Consider the following 18,920-nt stretch of genomic DNA (forward strand, 5'->3'; position numbering starts at 1 on the left):
AGAGAGAGAGGGGAATTCAAGCCCTTTCAATGACCCATGTCTATTTTCAAAAACTTTCAAGGCCTTGATTTTTCTTTCCTCAAATTCACAAACTTTCAAGGATTTCAAGGACCCGTGGAAACCCTGTGTATACTGCAGAGTGAGTGTGTTGGGGGGGGGGGGGGGGGGCATAAGGGGATTTGAAGGGAGTTTCAACCTGTTGTTGTCAGTCAAACTCAACTAACATTTTCCTACAGGAACATACGCAATCACACACACACACGCTGCTGACACCCAACTCTGCCTGTGCATCTAACTGATCTACCGTGCCCTGCAGAAGTCATAGTTGATGATCGATTGTTGATGAAAAATGACAACTAATATGGGACCAATATTCATAAATGATTGTTTTCACCATGTCAGTCATAAGGATACGAATTCTACATTGTCCCCAAAAGCAATGGGACAACTGGATTGACAGTTGTCAGGTGTTTCTGGTAAGTCAGGTGTGCTACGTCACATCATTTGGGAGATAAGAGATCTGTGAATGTCTAGTATTGATTCTGGTCTTCGGAGTCTGCTACTGAGACCAAGCTCCGGACCTGGGGTGATAGGGCCTTTTCAGCCGCAGCCCCGTCCCTCTGGAACGCCCTACCCAACCACATCAGACAGACCAACACCCTGCCAACATTTAAACAGGCCCTCAAAACCCACCTCTTCAAGCTCGCCTTCACCGGTTAACCCTCTCCCCCCTCCCCTTCCCATGTGTCCCCAGCACTTCCTTAATTAGGCCCCTATACTTTCTTCTGTTTACCTTTTGTTTCTTTTTATTATTACTACTCGATCTTTTCAGTTTGGAAAGCGTCTTTGAATGTCTAGAAAAGCGCTATATAAGTCTAATGTATTATTATTATTATTATTATTATTATTACTGGTGTCTGTCAACATGAGGAACAAAACAATCAATGAAACTCAAGGAAGCCATTATTAGGCTGAAAAATCAGAAACAAATCTGAAACATCAACAGTTAGGAACATAATTAAAATGACAATTAATTAAAATCTATAGAAAACAAACAAAACAAAGCATTGGTGATCTCTCTCTCTCTGGTGATCTCACAATTAGGCCAAGGAATCAAATGTGTCCCACAGATCAGGAACACTCCAGGAGGTAGGCAGCGTTCCCACACCTTCTGAAACATCAAACTCAAGCACCTTTCAAGGACTTTCAAGACTCAATTCCCTCAAATTCAAGGACCCAACACGGCATAGTTTGAGACAGACCTAGATGAGAATTTATATAATAGGAACTATCCGCTCACAGACCACAATTAAAAAGAGAGGCTCGAATGTGTGAACACTAGATGGTCTCTCGCCTTCTCTACCACAGCACAGCAAAACAATATATTGTGAAATATGTGTAAAGTTAAGCAATACAGAGACTTATTTACTAGTTGACGAACTAAGTAAAACATTTTTGAATATATATATTTTTTAAATTGAGAGAGAGAGAGAGAGAGAGAGAGAGAGAGAGAGAGGGGGGGATTCAAGCACTTTCAATGACCCATGTCTATTTTCAAAAACTTAAGACCTTGATTTTTCTTTTCTCAAATTCACAAACTTTCAAGGATTTCAAGGACCCGTGGGGACCCTGTAGCTCCACAACCCTTCCTGTTTGCCGCTCGCTGCTATCAGGCACTGAGACTGGTGTCGCTCACTGCTTCCTATCAGCTCTCTGCTGTCGAGAGGAACAAACACACAGGTTGTCAAAGACTCATGACTCATGATACCAGCCCCTATCAATCAAGCCCCCATCCACACTCCACCATCCACACTCCACCATCCACACTCCACCATCCACACTCCACCATCCACCACAGCCCTGCAGCTCCCTCTGCAGGTCACAACGTGGCACGCTCCCCAGTCACTAACCCAACGACAGAGGCTGATTTGAGCATTTCAGAAAGTGCTGATCTACTGGGATTTTCCCGCACAACCGTCTCTAGGGTTTACAGAGAATGGTCCCGAAAAGAGAAAAATATCCAGTGAGCGGCAGTTCTCTGGGCGAAAATGTCTTCTTGATGGCAGAGGTCACAGGAGAATGGGCAGACTGGTTCGAGCTGATAGCAACAGTAACTAAGCAAAAATAATAACCACTTGTTACAACCAAGGCATGCAGAAGAGCATCTCTGAACACAACAACATGTCGAACCTTGAAGCAGATGGGAGACAGCAGAAGACCACACCGGGTGCCACTCCTGTCAGCTAAGAACAAGAAACTGAGGCTACAGCTTTCATGGGCCCACAGAAATTGGACAATAGAAGATTGGAAAAACGTTGCCAGGTCTGATGAGTCTCGATTTCTGCTGCGACATTCAGATGGTAGGGGCAGAATGTGTCGTAAACAACATGAAAGCATGGATCCATCCTGCCTTCATCAACGGTTCAGACTGCTGGTGGTGGTGGTGTAATAGTGTGGGAGATATTTTCTTGGCACACTTTGGGCCCCTTAATACCAATTGAGCATCGTTTAAACGCCACAGCCTACCTGAGTATTGTTGCTGATCTTCTAAGGGCTGCTTCCAGCAGGATAACGAGCCATGTCACAAAGCTCACATCATCTCAAACTGGTTTCTTGAACATGACTCTGAGTTCACTGTACTCAAATGGCCTACCAGAAGAACTTTTGGGAAGTGGTGGAATGGTAGATTTGCATCATGGATTTGCAGCCGACAAATCTGCAGCAACTGTGTGATGCTATAATGTCAATATGGACCAAAATCTTTGAGAAATTTTTCCAGAACCTTGTTGAATCTATGTCACGAAGAATTAAGGCAGTTCTGAAGGCAAAAGGGGGTCCAATCCGGTACTAGCAAGGTGTACTGAAGTGGCCGGTGTGTGTATACGCTCGTATATAAAGACCATTGGTGTATCTCCGTTCTTTGGGCTGTGATCTCAACTGGGAAATTCCAGAATTTTTTCAGTCAAAGTTTGTGGCATGGTTTGTATGTATGCGTTTGTGCTGCTGTTTTGTCTATGCAAAACAACCTAGTGTCACTCATAAGTGTGTGTGTGTGTCCTGTTCTATCCCTTCTCAACAGGCAGACGGTTAGTGTTTATATCCAGATATGGGTTTCTCTCTCTCTCTCTCTCTCTGGGTCTGTCTGTTACTAGTCTCTAGACGACAGCCACAGAGCACACTGCACTCTCCCCACTCTGTGTTTGTGATAAACGCCATAACCTGCCCCTTGTGATTTGGCAACATTTGTTCACAAGCGACAGCGAGTTTATAAAAAGCTATGGCTATCATTTAACACCTTTTTACTTTTTTTTTTACCACTTTCTGTCTTTACCCATGACAATGCCAGTGTATTGTGTTTTAACTGTATCTTACAGTACACAGACTACACAATGCAGTTGATGTATTTTGGACTTTACGGCTGCGTATACATCGCCAGGTAGAAGGGACACAATTCCGATTTTTTTTGCTCACTTGTGGCACAGATCGGATATGTATGTGTAAACCAGTAAAAAAAGCACATTGAAATCTGATATTCTCCGATCCGATTCAGGCCTCAATCAGATACGAATCGGATATGTGTCATTTCGACTCTGTCTAATCAGGCAGGTCGCATATATAACACTCAATTCCGATTTGCACGTAATTGAAAATATTAGAAAACACCGGAACAGAGAACAGACCCACACACATCATGTAGCCTACCTACTCCAGACTTGCTATCAGCCCAGCCAAGTGCCTGGCAATTTGTTTCCGGTATGTTTGCCTTCTTTTACTTAGTTATATATAATGATGACTACATTTTTTATTTAGATACAGCTATCGATTTTTTAGACTATACATCATCTAATAATGAGATGGTTTTGGCTAGTAATAGTGGTGATGAGTTTAACGGTTATTATTGTGAGGCATAGTCACAGCCATGACACACACACGTCAACACGTGTGGCTTCTAAACACAGAACCATTCAGCGCATGTGTGTGTGGGCGCATAACAGGAGAGGAGTTCATCAGAGCCCTCTTCCTGCTCTGAAGGTAGCTGGATGCTTTCTGTAGGGTAAATACCATTGTTCTAAGCAACAACACTTAACGATCAGAGCGGGGGAGGGGAGCTAAGGATCAGGAGGTCCAATAGACGAATGCCAGTGAGTGAGTGTGAGAGGTGTAAACACATTGCTGTGTTATGGGTACACAACGCACTCTCTTCTCACACAAAGACACGGACCAGATGGGGCAAAACATCCCCCTCTTGTATACTGTCTATATACAGCCCCATAGGTGTCACACCAGCTTGTTACACACACACTGTCCTGTGCTTCTGGTGAGTTACATTTAGCATTATCCCGCAATTTGAATGAATGGTCTTTATTGTCATTGCTATAGTACAGGTACCAAACAACGAAATTTAGGAGGGGTGGCTCCCCTGGTGCTAGGAAAGAAAAAAAAACAAAAAAAAACACAAGAAGGGAAGGAGCTGGTTTACATAAATAAAGGCTATGTACACTATCCACTGTACTATACTGTACAGATAGACGACTAGGGTTGTCATATTGCACATAGTGTTATTGCACATTCATTTGAAGTGTCGCAGTTTGCAGGCTTGAAATGTACATATTTGTGCCTCAGCACTACACCTGATTTTTTCAGTCCAGCAGCTGCCATTCCGATTTCAGTGCGCACACACCGATTACACTTCTACATTTACATTGAAATTGTTGGCATTTAGCAGACGCCTTATTCCAAAGCGACTTACAATCAATACATTTGACTAAGTAAGCGAATCATCAATCCACCAGTTGTAGCAGGAAGAGTAATCTAGCTCTGGTCAGCGGCAGTCTAGAAGAAGAACGATTGTTTTGTAGACAGTGGAGAAACAGTACAAGGGGGTAGTAGAAATCTCAGGAGAAACAGTATAGGGGGGGAAGCAGGTGTCTCTGGAGACACAGTGCCGGGGGGTAGTAGATGTCTCTGGAGACACAGTGCCGGGGGGTAGTAGACGTCTCAGGAAGAGCGGTTAAGGTGTAGCCTGAAGAGATGGAGGTCTTCAGTCTCCAACCGAAAATGGGGAGTGACTCTGCAATTCTGACAGCCGTAGGAAGCTTGTTCCTTCAGCAGGGAGCCAGTGTAGTGAAGAGACGTGACCGGGCAGCGTGACTGCTGCATGTACGCGAGCACCAGGGTCTTGAATCTAATGCAAGCTGCTATCGGGAGCCAGTGAAGGGTGCAAAGGAGGGGGGTAACATGAGAATTTGGGGAGGTTGAACACCAGATGGGCGGCAGCATTGTGGATGAGCTGCAGAGGTCTGATGAATGAATGAATGAATGAATGAATGGTCTTTATTGTCATTGCTACAGTACAGGTACCAAACAACGAAATTTAGGAGGCGGAGGCGGGGAGCCCGGCCAGGACTGCGTTGCAGTATTCAAGGCGGGAGATGACCAGTGACTGGGTCAAGAGTTGCGCAGCTTCTCTGGTGAGGAATGGACGTACCCTTCTGATGTTGTAGAGGATAGGCGGTTGTCCAGGATCACTCCAAGGTTCTTTGCTGTGATGGAGAAGTCTTGGAGAGGGCAGGCTTTCCCAGGGATGAAGAGTAGCTCAGTCTTGCTATGGTTGAGCTTGAGGTGGTGGGCTGACATCCATGTAGAGATGTCACGAGAGATACGTGTTGCCACTTTTACACTATACACATTACACTCACACTGCATACGTGTTTAAACGTGCTACGCTAGTATTCCAATGGAGGGAATTAGAAAAAAACTAGGCCTATAACACCACACACTTTTTCTTTCTCTCTCTCTCTCTTTCATTGACACACAGCTTCCACAGAGCACATCCTATGATGTGTCTCGATATGTAAACCACAAGCTTTTCCTAAGCTCACCCTATTTTCAGATGTAAGTGGAAACTCTTTCTATTATAAAATGAGGAAATGTGTGTGTGTGTGTGTGGTGTGCGTGCACACACAAATATGAGTGCGAAAACGGGTCAGAATGCCATTTGAGTTAGAGGCCTAGTTAGTATGCTATGTAAGGTGATAACATGACCAGAGAGAAATGTTCTGTCTTCTTCTAAGTAGTGTGGAAAATTGCAATGAATTCAGTAGGTAGCCAGAAGCCAGAAAAGGACTCAAATCCACAGCCCCGCATTCAACACTTGGTATAGCCTAACACCAAGATGTTAGAACTTCTTGCCAGTCATTGGTGTTGTCTTAAAGACGCTTTGTGCTACTTTTGGTATCTGTTCAGAGGCAATGGTTCAAGCTAGAGGTGCACACAGAGAAAATACATTCTTCTCTCGTCCCATGAGCAGTAGCCTTTCCTCTTCTATCTCTGACACAACACCTGATATACGTATAGGGCCGTTACGCAAGTACGACCCAACATTATCATGTAATGGTTCACGAAACCCTGTGGACAGAATTCGGTTGAGCCTATAAGGAAGCTCCTCCCTTCTACTCCACACTGTTTTTCATGTGTGTCCTGGAGTTGTTTATGGAAGCTAGCTGGTTAGCTAGAAGTTAGCAATGGAGGTGTCTGACATGTCTCCTTGAGTCAGTAACTGTAGAGGTACGCCAGTCAGTTTTACGTTTTTAATTTCCAAACAGGATGTAGCTATTGAACAAGCTGGTTTGGGCAACTCTTGAGTATAGAGCTTGAGCCCCGAGTCTGTTGAAAGAGACTACATAAGCAAACTCTGTACAGAGGGAGCTGCCATCCCACCAGACTCCCAACCCCTTTGAGGTCAGGGGCAGTGTTGCCAGATTGGGCAGGGGGAAAAAGCATTTGGGCGGTTGGGCTGGATAAATAGCATTTGGGCGGTATCAAAATGTCAGTGCCTGAAAGTTACAAAATGTGTGAAATTAAAACACACACCCACCCTAGTAGCTACATACAATGTGCAGGTGTTTTTTTAAATTTTACAAACCAGAACGGTATGCAGATTAAAAACATGGTGGGCATTGCTACAGGTGGTGCTAGCGTTAGGGTCGGAAAACATCATTTGGTTTTCACCCTACTCAAGCAGCCGAGCTTATTATAGCTTATTCTCTGTGTTTGCCACTCGCTAGATATAGGGGGGGTAGTGGTGGTCTAGTGGATAGTGAGTTGGACTTGGGATCGGAAGGTTGTGAGTTCAAATCCCGCCTGAAGCCACACCACTACTAGTGTGCCCTTGGGTAAGGCACTTAGCCCTCAGTTACTCCAGGGGGAATGTCCCTGTAATTCGTAATTGTAAGTCGCTTTGGATAAAAGCGTCTGCTAAATGGCAAAATTATTATTAAATTATTATATAGTTGCAAATAAAGCCATGCAGCTTCTCCACAGCAACCACAGAGTATATGATCAGGGAAACCTACAACTGGTTCGCCCATTCAGCCAAGCGCCAATGTGACTATAGGAACATGTATTAGACAATAAACAACAGGGGCTGTCCATTGAAATTGATACGTCCAAGCTCTACCCGTTGGTTAGTGATGGCAGACTGCATTGATAGAACTGTTGAACAAGAGGATGCTCTCAGACTTTAACATGGCTTCAGGTGTTGTCCGTGTATTATTTAATGTCAGCTCATCTACCGATGTAAGACACATTACAACTCTATTTATTATTCTCTATTAGTCTCTGTTTGTGATAATGTATCACTTATGTATTCGATTCCAACTTAGAACCTGAAAGTGTCTCTGAACTTAGCCGCCATAGCCAGGTAACATACGATGACTGATGGATAGATGATTCACTTAATGTATTTGTTACAAGTCGCTTAAGGATAAAGGTGTCCGCTAAATGCCAACAATGTAGTTGGGCTGGACTGTGGTTGGGCTGGAAACTGTCAATCCCATCTGGCAACCCTGGTCAGGAGGACAGCTGAGGCTCTGTTCCAACACTTTTAACACACCCTTCCTCCTTCCTTTCTTTGAGCTCCCTGGCCATTATCCCATGTGATTAGATATGCTATGGGCAACGTTTCTACACCAATCAAACCAAGGGAGATCATAGATGGTGTTTGATGCTTGATGAAGTATGTGGTTAACAGGAATCTGTCTAGGGCAATAGGCCTACATCTCACTCTCACACACACACACACACACACACACACACACACACACACACACACACACACACACACACACACACAGATTTCTCCTGCATCATATTCAACTGTCTCTGTCAGATAGGAGACTGCACAGAGTACTATGATGATGTGGAGGTCACACACGTCACGTGACTTCAGCTGATTCACTCCCAGAACTCAGGAGGAGAAGTTGGACTTTCTTGCCCAGGCTGCTGCAGCAGGCACGGGAACGGGACACACTCTCACAGGCCTCGGCCAAACATGCAATGATGTTACCGGTCTGTTCAAGCCTACTACTACATACAGACATATAAAAACGACGACTCCACCCTAACGACAGTAGTTAAAACACCAGGACATACACACATTGACAGAGTTTGCCAATTTGGAGCCTCAAAGATATCCTCTCTCTTCTGAACTCACAACAAACAACTACATGACTGTAGGGGCTATCATGGATCAATGTCAACGTGCAGTGGAAAACGGCACTGTGGGCGAAACTTACATCATGTACTACACACTAGCTATTTTCTAGCTTTCAAAGAAAAACATCCCCGCACACAACTGAGCGATTTTAAAAATACATTCCCATCCAAAAAACGAATTGGATCATCTTTGTTTGCAGTATTATAGTAGTATGAAGTCATGACTCCAGAATAACAAACACGAGAAACACTTGGAACGATGTTCAAACTAATCAGAGCCAACAGACAGAGAATCGGATGTAGTTTATATTATTGCTATTGTGTATTTTATTGATTACTATTGTTCTATTACTGTTGATATGCTGTGTGGATATTATGTTAAAGCACTTTGAGCTGCAACGTTTTGCAGGAAAAGTGCTCTACAAATAAAGGTTATTATTATTAGAAAGCTCTCTACTCACAGCACACACAGCGCGTAAGCCCCGTTGACGCTTTCGCTGTCCCGGACCAGGAAGCTCCCGTCCCTCCCGGCCCGGGCCAGCAGCTCCTCGGCGGCCGCACGGCTCAGGTCCCGGTGATACCACAACGGCGGAGGCGGCGACACCCCGGGGCCACCACCGGCCATCCCGCCACCACCACCACCGGCCATCGCACCAGCCTCCACAACACACGGTCAACTCGGTTATAGCGCGTCTTTAAAAACAATTAAGTGAATCCAAACGGTGAACGGGGTGGGTTAAGATTAAGAACCGGACGAGGAGTGGTTGGTATTCCGACGTGGTTTAAATGTTATGAAAAACAGCTATGTTCCAACTTTTTGGGTCGGTCGTTTAATGTGCTTTTCCTCCAGTTCCTGAAAAGTCTGCCATGGAAGCTCTGCTTGGCCTGCTCAGTCGCGCTTCCCACGGAAATCAGCGTATGTAAATTGTGGGAGGGAGAGAGAGGGGGGGAGAGGGGGGGAGAGAGGGGGGGAGAGGGGGGGAGAGAGAGGGAGAGAGAGGGAGAGTTGGTCTGGAAACTTAGGCGAATGAAAAATCCAGATTTTTCAACCCAAAAAATAGTCCAACAATAATACTAAATGAACTGTATGTTGTTCTTCGTGCAAAGTGTTTCTTCACCTATTAAGTGAAAGGGTCGAGCTTCCCACCTCCAGCTCTCCTCCCACCCCAATAAACATCAGTTACAGCAAATCGGGGATATGTTTTGCATTCTTTGGTTACAGCCAAAACATGGTTATATAGTGGGTAGGGTTACTAGGCACACAATACTCTAGGAACGTGGGACACAGGACACTGGACACAGAGCAACAAGCGGGCAGCGCTCGAACATTGACATGATAACGCTGCGAACTTATTGGGTGGGTCCCATTTCACTTTTCCACTACTGCTACCACTTTCCGGAAGCGACTTTCCGAAACCTAGGAAGGCAGGGGAAGGCTCGGTAGGGGTAGAGCCTTCCCCTTTGCAGTCCTAAGTTTCGGAAATTCGCCACCGGGTCAAGAGGACCCGGAACTCGATTTGACGTCGCCATTTTGAAGGGTGTCCCAATCCTAGGCCGTGTTCGAAATGGCATACTAGCATACTGCATACTGGCTGTGTTCGGAATAGCATACTAGCGTAGGCTACATACTACAGGGCTGCCAAGTTTCACCAAAAGTTTGGAGTGAGATTTTTTGGCGGTGGAGCGACCCAAAACTGTGCTCGTTTTGGCAGCGGCGGCCCCTCTCTCCCACCCAATTATTTGTGCTAGTTTCCTGCAATTTTACATGTTGTTCATAATAAACCAGCACCAGAAATGAAAATAATTAACATTTTATAAAACAAGAAAAAAAAATCAGACAATATATCATATTTATGAAATCTTAATAAACAAATACAGTAGCCTACAGACTCTAAAAGAAAATTGGGCCCCATCAACAGGACTCAGCCCCTTGGTCAGCAGCAGAAAGACCCTTGGTCATCATCTTATATACAGTGCATTGCTCATAGATGGCTATCATGTTATACAGTACATACCAGGGTTTTTCCTGGGTCAGAATGAGGGCTTTGGTGGTTGATCTTGTGCGAGCGCAGCGCGCCCACATTTTTTGGGAGGGACCCCCAATTGTTGTATTTGTATTGTAAATTGTAATTATTATTAATTATTATTATTAATGTACCTGGTTATGTTACAGTAGAGAAACAAAAAACAGTTACCAAAAAAAACTGAGTATTTACTAGCTAAGATTGACAAAAGATTGGCGTGGTGCAACCGAAATTAGTAAACAACTAGTTTGAAACTTGCTAGTAACAACTAGGGGTTTAGTAACTACTAAATGCCTGCATTTATAATGACTTACGCCAAATTGGTGCAACCCAGTCCAGTAGGCTACCAGATACGATGTTGTAATGTATGCACATAATTTGCTACCACGGTTGCCAGACGGAATTGACAATGTCCAGCCCAACCGGTCTAAAAGCTGCCGTGGCATCTTTCTGCACGCGCGTTAACTTGAGTCTGCAATCGAAGCGGCAGGCGAGCACTGATGGAAGAACCTGTGTTCACGCGAGCTGCAAGAACGTAGCAAGCAGTGGTTGCCAGGTCCAGTGTGACCAAAAGTAGCCCAATCTGGCCCAATGTGTAAAAAGGACAGGACATTGCATATGAAATAGATATCAGACCCTATAATATGAACAGCTAAATCAATCACATTATTTGGTTGGTGTATTCATTATTCATATTGGTTTGAAGATGGTTCTGAATACTGTACAATCCATGTAGGTAGTAGACATGCTGGAGGGCGTTTGAGAGTTCCTCTCACTTCCATGCTTGATAGCTGGTGCAACCTTCCCATTGAGGTATATGACAGTAAACAGTATTTTGTAAAGCTATACCATTGGGAAAACTCACAATTGAATTATTCACTTTATATCACTATAAAATGATATCACAATAAAAGTATTATTAAAATTAAAATGTAATAAAAATTCAATTGGGTTTAATCTGTCTTGAATTTTCCTGCGAGAAACTCTTTCCTTTATTCTCATCCAGCGAAGATATGCAGCCATGTAGTCATTAAAACTGAAATAAACCTAACATAAACCTCCTCCAGGGGTGGTTTAAATATAATTGCTAATCCAGGTTTAAACTAGGTTTAAAATTACTGGTGCAACAGACTTGATTTAATCCAGGTTTAAACCAGGTTTAAACCTGGATTAGCAGAGGCTTAGATTTAAACCAGGATTAAATTAAACCAGGTTTAAACTAGGTTTAAGCTAGGATTAAAGTTTGGTGCAACAGGATTAGTAGATAAGCCCTGATTTAAACCAGGATTAGTTTTAAACCAGGTTGGTGCAACCCAGCCATAGCGTCTGTGTAGGAGCCATGAATAATATGTATTGGCTATTTGTACAAAAGCTAATGGGTTTATTTATGAGCTTATCTGATTTGTTTGTTTATTGTTTTGATCACGTTTATTGTTTGATAACCTTTCCGGAAGTCACATGATTATGGGCGGGCCTGCCTAATGTTAGTTTAAGCACCTGTTTACCTGTATGGCGGGAGTGGAGAGAGAGGGGAGGCAGGGACGCTGTATTTTTGTTGATCGCATTTCATTTACGATTTGTTTGATATTCTTTGTTTTTGGTCGCTTTTGGATTTATGTATGTCACCGAGCTGGATTGTTTTATATTCAATAAATGCCTTAAACTTACCTTTTTATCTCAAGAGAATTGTTTTTAGCGCGTCACACAACTTCACCCAAACCCTGCTCGCGTCTCTCAGCAACTTTGGATTTTTGGCAAAATCTAGTCGCTACAGTCTTCGTCTTCACAATGGAATCTGCGAACTGACGCACAAAGATCGCTGGATGGATCCATTAGTCACAGCCTGAATTTAAATGAGACTCAGTAGGAGTCATGGCTGAGGTCTTCATGTCACAAGAAAAATTAGAACATTGCTACTTATAAAAAATACATAATCGTATGTGCAGTAAGCAAAATTATTAGCGCAATCTGACATGAATAAGCCCCGAATTTTCATGTCAAACGATTAAAAAAATTAACTCATTAATCACAATGCAACTCTGGGATTAATCACGATTAATCGTGATTAAAATACTAATGTTACTTGTATTTTGGTAAGGAGATGAAAACAAATACATGCGTGGTGTTGGAAATAAACAAATGACAAACAAATCACTTTCTCTTACTTTATTTAGTTTCACACTTCTTAGCAAAGCCTTTAAAGCTATCCTCATAGAGACAAAGTGAACAGTCTCTTTCATAATTAGTCCTTAAAAGTATAATTGTGCCTGGCATTATAGGCGCAATATAGGGCCTTGGTTTAGTAAGTTGTTAGGGTTAGTAATTCGTTAGGGTTAGGGTTAGGTCCTACGAGCCAGAACGATCGCAAGGATTAGGGTTAGGGTTAGGGTTGGGGTTAGGCCCTACGAGCCAGAACGATCGCAAGGATTCTAACCCTAACCCTAACCCTAATCCTTGCGATCGTTCTGGCTCGTAGGGCCTAACCCTAACCCTAACCATAACCCTAACCCTAACAAATTACTAAACCGAGGGAACGAATTACTAAATAGAGGGAACCCATTCACACATCAAATATTTTTGTTCTACCATGTGACCCCAGGGGGGCTCCATACAAACACATAATGCCAATGTTAGACAAATCAATATCAACAGTTAAATCCCTCCCCCTGTAGTCTCCCAGGAGATGGTACAGTCCACCCTCGGTATTTAGTAGGGTCCAAAATGGACACTCAGTCTTTGCCTAGAGCCCAGAGGAGGTGGTGGACGACTCCCGGTGAGACACACGTGGACCATGGAGGAGAAAGACAGAAGGTGGTGATCAATTACAGCAAAATGAGGAAACCATGTTAACTAAAATGCGTGCACTCAATTTAGAAACATGTGATCAATAATGCTAATAAAGGAATGACCATGTGTGAAACAAAACCAAGGTCTGTTTGTTATGTGGTGGTGGTGGTGATGTGTACTGAAACATAAATGTGCTACAAACTAACTGAATGAACAGAGGAAAGGTGTGTTGTAAGTGTGTTTGCTTGCCGTCACAGACACCTAATACACAAAAAAAAACAGTTGAGAAACCTTTTGTACACATTCTTTTAGGGTAAGGTCTTTTTTTTCTCCATATATGCAGCCGCCTAAATGGACAAAAGTAAAAGGGCTGTGTGAGTGTGTGTGTGTGTGTGTGTGTGTGTGTGCAACCTCAGAGAGAAGCTGGGTATTAATAGTCACTGGGACCACAACCATCATACTGCTATTTCTGGCTAGGTCATAATCACACAGAGTATGTGTGTGTGCGTGCATATGTGCAACGGGTGCGTGTGTGTATGTGGGTATCAACGCACAACACACAGGGTGGGTGGGCGGTTCCCTGTGAACTAGTGGCCATTTCCTGAGTACACACACCTGATGAACTCACTTACTGTAGCTGCAAGAGGCAGTGTCAGAGCTTTACCAAAGGCCGATTTGGAACAGAAAAAAACAGATGTGCCACACACACACACACACACACACACTGGGGAATAGAACCCCATCATTACTGAGCACTGGAGCAGACTAACCTCCCTCAGTCTGGTCATGTGATGCTCTTTCGCTATTTTTTCTTCTGGGGACCTGAAGTATCTTTCCTACCCACAACATCCCTCTGAGACAGAAAGAGAGAGAAAGTTCAAATTCGGCCGGCAAGACTGAGTGGTTGGCCTTGGGGGGGGGGGGGGGCTAAGGAGATAGAGAGAAGAGAGGGAGTAAGAGGGAGAGGGTGAGGAAAGGGACAGAGAGTTCCAAACATTGCGTCCCTGGCCAAAATAAGAAGCCCTGAGGTAAAGAACAGAAGAAAGTGATAGGACTATCTCTACAAACACCCAGAGGGAGGAGGAGGTGTACGCCTGAACACAGTCACCATACATTCACCCATTTCTTATTTTCGTCATTTTTTATTCAGACCAGCACCATGACATCATCACCAGGAAGAGGAGTGTTGCTGGGGCAACGTGTTGCCGCGGGGCGTTGTTGTAATATTCCGCCACCTGTCTGTTGGGGTTTGGTCCGGTGAACCACATCTGCATACAGCGTCCTGAGGACTTCGAGAGGGTGGTGTACTGGTAGGACTGAGACCAGATGCCCTCACACATAGACTGGGCTGTAGGGAACACGTCGGTCCACTTACGACACTGAGACTCCTTGGGACAGACGTTACGACCTGAGAAAGAGAGCCGACAGAAGGAGAGATGAGGGAGGGAGTAATATTATATTATTATTATTATGATTCAAAATGTGTGTGTGTGTGTGTGTGTGTGTCGGCAGGGTTCCAACCTGGATCTGTCACGTGGAAGACTCAAGCGTCTACCGATAGGCCAAGAGAACCTCCTTGCGGTCTGAAGGCTGTTCCACTTGAGTTTATGTGTCATCCTCTCCACTACGTGTGTGTGTGTGTGTGTGTGTGTGTGTGCGCGCTCTTACCTGTTGTCCAGTCCCAGCCAGAGTGCCAGTCCTCTTTGCATGTGAAGTCATTCTCACAGTCTTTCCACCAGCTCAGGCAGTCTTCCTGACACAGAGGCACGTTTAAGATCCGTTCCTTGCGCCATGACTGATCCACCTAAACACACGCGCGCGCGCACACACACACACACACACACACACACACACACCGAGGCAAAAGGGAAACATTTCAATCTAGGCAGAAGTCTCAATATAGTGTAAAAAAACAACAACAACAACAACAAGTGTCATCAGCTTAAGTGATATAGACTGATTCCCCCGTAAATCATCCATGCTTGCGTTGCTCTCTATTCATGAGTATGCATGCACGTACACAGACACACACACACACACACACACACACACACACACACACACACACACACACACACACAATACCTTCTGTATCCAGGGGCCCAGGTGAGGTGAACACTCGTAGAAGCAGGTGTCCTGGGTGAAGTGCTTCTTACATTGGGGAGACATGATGCCACAGTGGTTCCAGTTGAAGTTGTACAGGTAGGAGTCGTCAGCGTGGGCCTCCTCACTGGTGTTAGCCGTACAACACGCGTTGTCCTTCCACGGAGCACACTGGGGAGAGACGGAGACGGATGGAGAGAGAGACAGACCGGGGGGTAGGTGTTTTCTACATTTGCCTCCTCACTGGTGTAACAACAACACACTACTATCTCGCACTATCGGGGTGGCTGTGGCGCAGGAGGTAGAGTCGCCATCTAATGATCACAAGGTCGGCAGATCGGCGGTTCGAGCCCCCCGGCTGGCCACATGTCGAAGTGTCCTTGGGCAAGACACTGAACCCCAAAATTGCTCCCAGTGAGCGGGGCCAGCGCCTTGCACGGCAGCTTGCCGCCATTGGTGTGTGAATGTGTGTGTGAATGGGTGAATGAGAGGCCGTTGTAAAGTGCTTTGGAGCAGCAAAATAGGCGCTATATAGGTGCAGTCCATTTGCCATTTATCTTTCCAGGGAGCAGAATACATGAAGGAGAGGAGACAGAGAGGAAATAAACACATACACACACACACACACACATACACACACACACACACACACACACAGGCAGACCCATTCTTCTGTATTGGTTGCTAGTAGTGCTACCTGCTGGTAGAGTTGTGACTCCGGTCCTGGCTCAGTCTTGTGGTGTTTGGCGTCCATGCACATGTTGAGCTTGTCCAGAGACGTTGCCCCACTGGCCAGGGCTAGCAGCAAGGACAACACACACCACATGGCTCTACTGGAGGGGGAGAACACACATTCAGATCATGGTTTTACAGCAAGGTGAAGAAAACACACACACACACACACACACACACACACAAGTAATCAGTGTGACCATATTACCCCAATCCTGGCTTCACTCCACTGGCTCCCCGTCCGCTTCCGTACTGATTTTGAATTACTTTCGATTGTTTTTAAAGCAATTAATTAATATTAATTTTTCTGAGTGGGGCAGTCTCACTCATATTTTTCATTTTATTGACAGATACAGTGGAGATTTAGACAGGAAGGATGGGTGAGAGAGAGAGGAGGGATGACATGCAGGATATGTCCCCGGCCGGAATCAAACCGGGGACCCTGCGGTTACATGGTCAACGCTTAACCCGCTACGCCACCTAAGCGCCCCAGATTGTTTTTAAAGCACTGAACGGGCTGGCACCCCCGTATTTGGCTGACCTATTGCGCCACCACACTCCATCCAGAGCCCTTAGGTCAGCTGACCAACTGCTGCTGGAGGTCCCCAGGACCAAACTTAAAACCAGAGGGGATAGAGCCTTCTCTAAAGCAGCCCCTAGGCTCTGGAATAGTCTCCCCCTCCACGTCAGATCCGCCCAGAGCATCAAGGCTTTTAAGAAACGTGTTAAAACACATCTCTTCTCCCTGGCCTTTGACCTGAGGTGAGCCTCCCGACACTGCACTTTACCACTTTTATTTGTATTGCACCTTGTTTTTAGTGTATTTGATCTATTTTATCAGTTTTTTTATCTGTATTTTATCTTGCTTTTCTCTTTTACCAGTGTTTTCTCTTTTCATCTGTTAAGCACTTTGGGCGGCTGTTTGTCATTGTAAAATTGTTCTACAGTATATAAATAAACGTTACTTACTTACACACACAGATTAACTGCACATTAAGGGCGGTTTCCCAGACACAAATGAAGCCTATTCCTAGGCTAAATTGCACTTTTAAATTTAAATTGTATTTCTGAAACATGTTTTACAATTGTCTCAGACTTTCTTTAGTGTCGATTTTGAAATTCTAATCTCCATAAAGATTAGAGCTAAATTAGACCTACTGTAGCCAGAGGTATAATGGAGGTTAAAGAGGTTTAATTTCAGATTATTGCAGTTGGTTCATGGCAATGTTGAGAAATTATCCATGAGGGCAAGCATTTTAGACATACTCTAGGAATAAGCTTCTGTTGCAGAAGCGTGCAGATATTAATTCAACTAAATTAACTAACCATTTTTAATATTTGTTTTAAATGTTCTGACTTCATTTCAGATCTACTTGTGAGACTGCCCCAATGTGTTGTGTGACAGGTTTTCCAATGCTCTCCATGACAAACTGTTGCAATTTGTGTTCCATTTCATGTGTTTTATGCAACCTCACACAGAACATCCTTAATTACTTCCTGGGATTCCATAGTCCAGAGATAAGTAATCAGAAGTCTGTTTCAAATATATATATATATTTTTACTCTGGATCAATTTAAATAGAATTAGGCCTAGTGCTGATTTAAACTGAACTCTGTCCGGGACGCCACCCTTAACATAATAGAGACACATTGAATAAAACAAAAGTCCACACAGTTATCATTCACCACACATGCTCTAGTCAACACCCACACTCAAGTCGCTTTGGGTTAAACAGCCTATTAAACGGCTTACGTTATTATTAGGTATAAACCACATTTGTGGTAAAAAAATAAAATAAAAAAAAGATCGGATCACAGAATCACATTACCTTGTAAAGTATCTTGAGACAAAAAAATTGTGAAAGAAGAATTAAATAGTTTATATTATCTCACAGTGATCTGAAATTCTTTGCAGGAACAAAAAGCAGCTTTTACATCCCAGCTTGATGTTAAACAAATGCTAAGTGTGTGGGTGTGTGTGTGTGTGTGTGTGTGTGTGTGTGTGTGTGTGTGTGTGTGTGTGTGTGTGTGTGTGTGTGTGTGTGTGTGTGTGTGGTGTGTGGGTGTGTGGGTGTCTCAAAATGTAATACTCCGTCCCTCTGACCTTGAGTATTTAAATAACTAACACAGTATCTCAACAGGGCAAAGTCTGTGTGTGTGTGCGTGTGTGTGTGTGTGTGTGTGTGTGTGTGTGTGTCGTAGTGTGTTTTGTCTCACTGTGAGGGAGGTTTTGTTTTATCTCATCCCTGTAGATTTCATACGACATAGTGTATGAGTACATGGTGATTTGGGTGTGAAATGTAAGTAAGTAAGTAAGTAAGTAAGTAAGTAAGTAAAGCTTTATTTATATAGCACCTTTCATACAAGAAATGCAGCTCAAAGTCTTCTTCTTCTTCTTCTGAAATGGAGTGGAGAGAAAAACAACAACCCATATGACGAAGAAGAAGCTCAAAGTGCTTTACAACAGGGATAAAAACATAAAGTGAATATAAAAACATATACAAGCATAAAATGAATATAAAAGCAGGGGAATTAGATAAAACAGTAAAAAGAAGGTAAAGATACAATACAATAAAAGAAGAGAAACAAATGTAAGAAGTAAATAGATAAAACGTTTAATAACACGGTCTTAATCCCCCCACACAAGTGAGGTTCTATCCCCTAAACCGAAATGTAGGTTCCACTGCCTTAATAAAATACTTAAGGACGTTATACCACTGAGTCCCTTGCCTTGAAAATATTCATTTTAGAGTCCCTTGCCTTGAAAATATTTAAGAC

General features: G+C 43.8%; 2 protein-coding genes across 2 annotated transcripts in view; both read right to left on the minus strand.

The window, feature by feature from the left end:
- Window positions 1-9,145, minus strand: part of inppl1a (inositol polyphosphate phosphatase-like 1a) — a gene marked incomplete at its 5' end in the record, with an annotated part of 31,752 nt that extends 22,607 nt beyond the window's left edge. Inside the window, one exon of the mRNA XM_080542911.1 lies at window positions 8,958-9,145. Coding sequence (XP_080399037.1) covers window positions 8,958-9,145 — 188 coding nt within the window. The remainder of the gene's footprint in view (window positions 1-8,957) is intronic.
- A 5,194-nt stretch (window positions 9,146-14,339) lies between these two features.
- folr (folate receptor) lies at window positions 14,340-18,085 on the minus strand. Its single transcript, XM_080542961.1, has 5 exons — window positions 17,972-18,085; window positions 16,108-16,243; window positions 15,393-15,581; window positions 14,976-15,111; window positions 14,340-14,715 (listed from the first exon to the last, which is right to left on the minus strand). Exons 2-5 carry the CDS (start codon window positions 16,234-16,236, stop codon window positions 14,450-14,452), a joined length of 720 nt encoding a protein of 239 aa, XP_080399087.1. The 5' UTR covers window positions 16,237-16,243; window positions 17,972-18,085; the 3' UTR covers window positions 14,340-14,449.
- Between the last annotated feature and the right edge of the window lie 835 nt (window positions 18,086-18,920).

The sequence above is a fragment of the Nansenia antarctica genome (assembly GCF_963989245.1).
Source record: "Nansenia antarctica genome assembly, chromosome: 12".
Lineage (NCBI taxonomy): Eukaryota > Metazoa > Chordata > Actinopteri > Argentiniformes > Microstomatidae > Nansenia > Nansenia antarctica.

Excerpts from the sequence above, each read along its gene's own strand:
- folr (XM_080542961.1), bottom strand. The coding sequence starts at position 16,236 with ATGTGGTGTGTGTTGTCCTTGCTGCTAGCCCTGGCCAGTGGGGCAACG. Across the intron at positions 15,582-16,107 it reads AGTCACAACTCTACCAGCAG|TGTGCTCCGTGGAAGGACAA; the intron begins GTAGCACTACTA and ends GTCTCTCCCCAG. Across the intron at positions 14,716-14,975 it reads TGGCTGGGACTGGACAACAG|GTCGTAACGTCTGTCCCAAG; the intron begins GTAAGAGCGCGC and ends TCTCTTTCTCAG.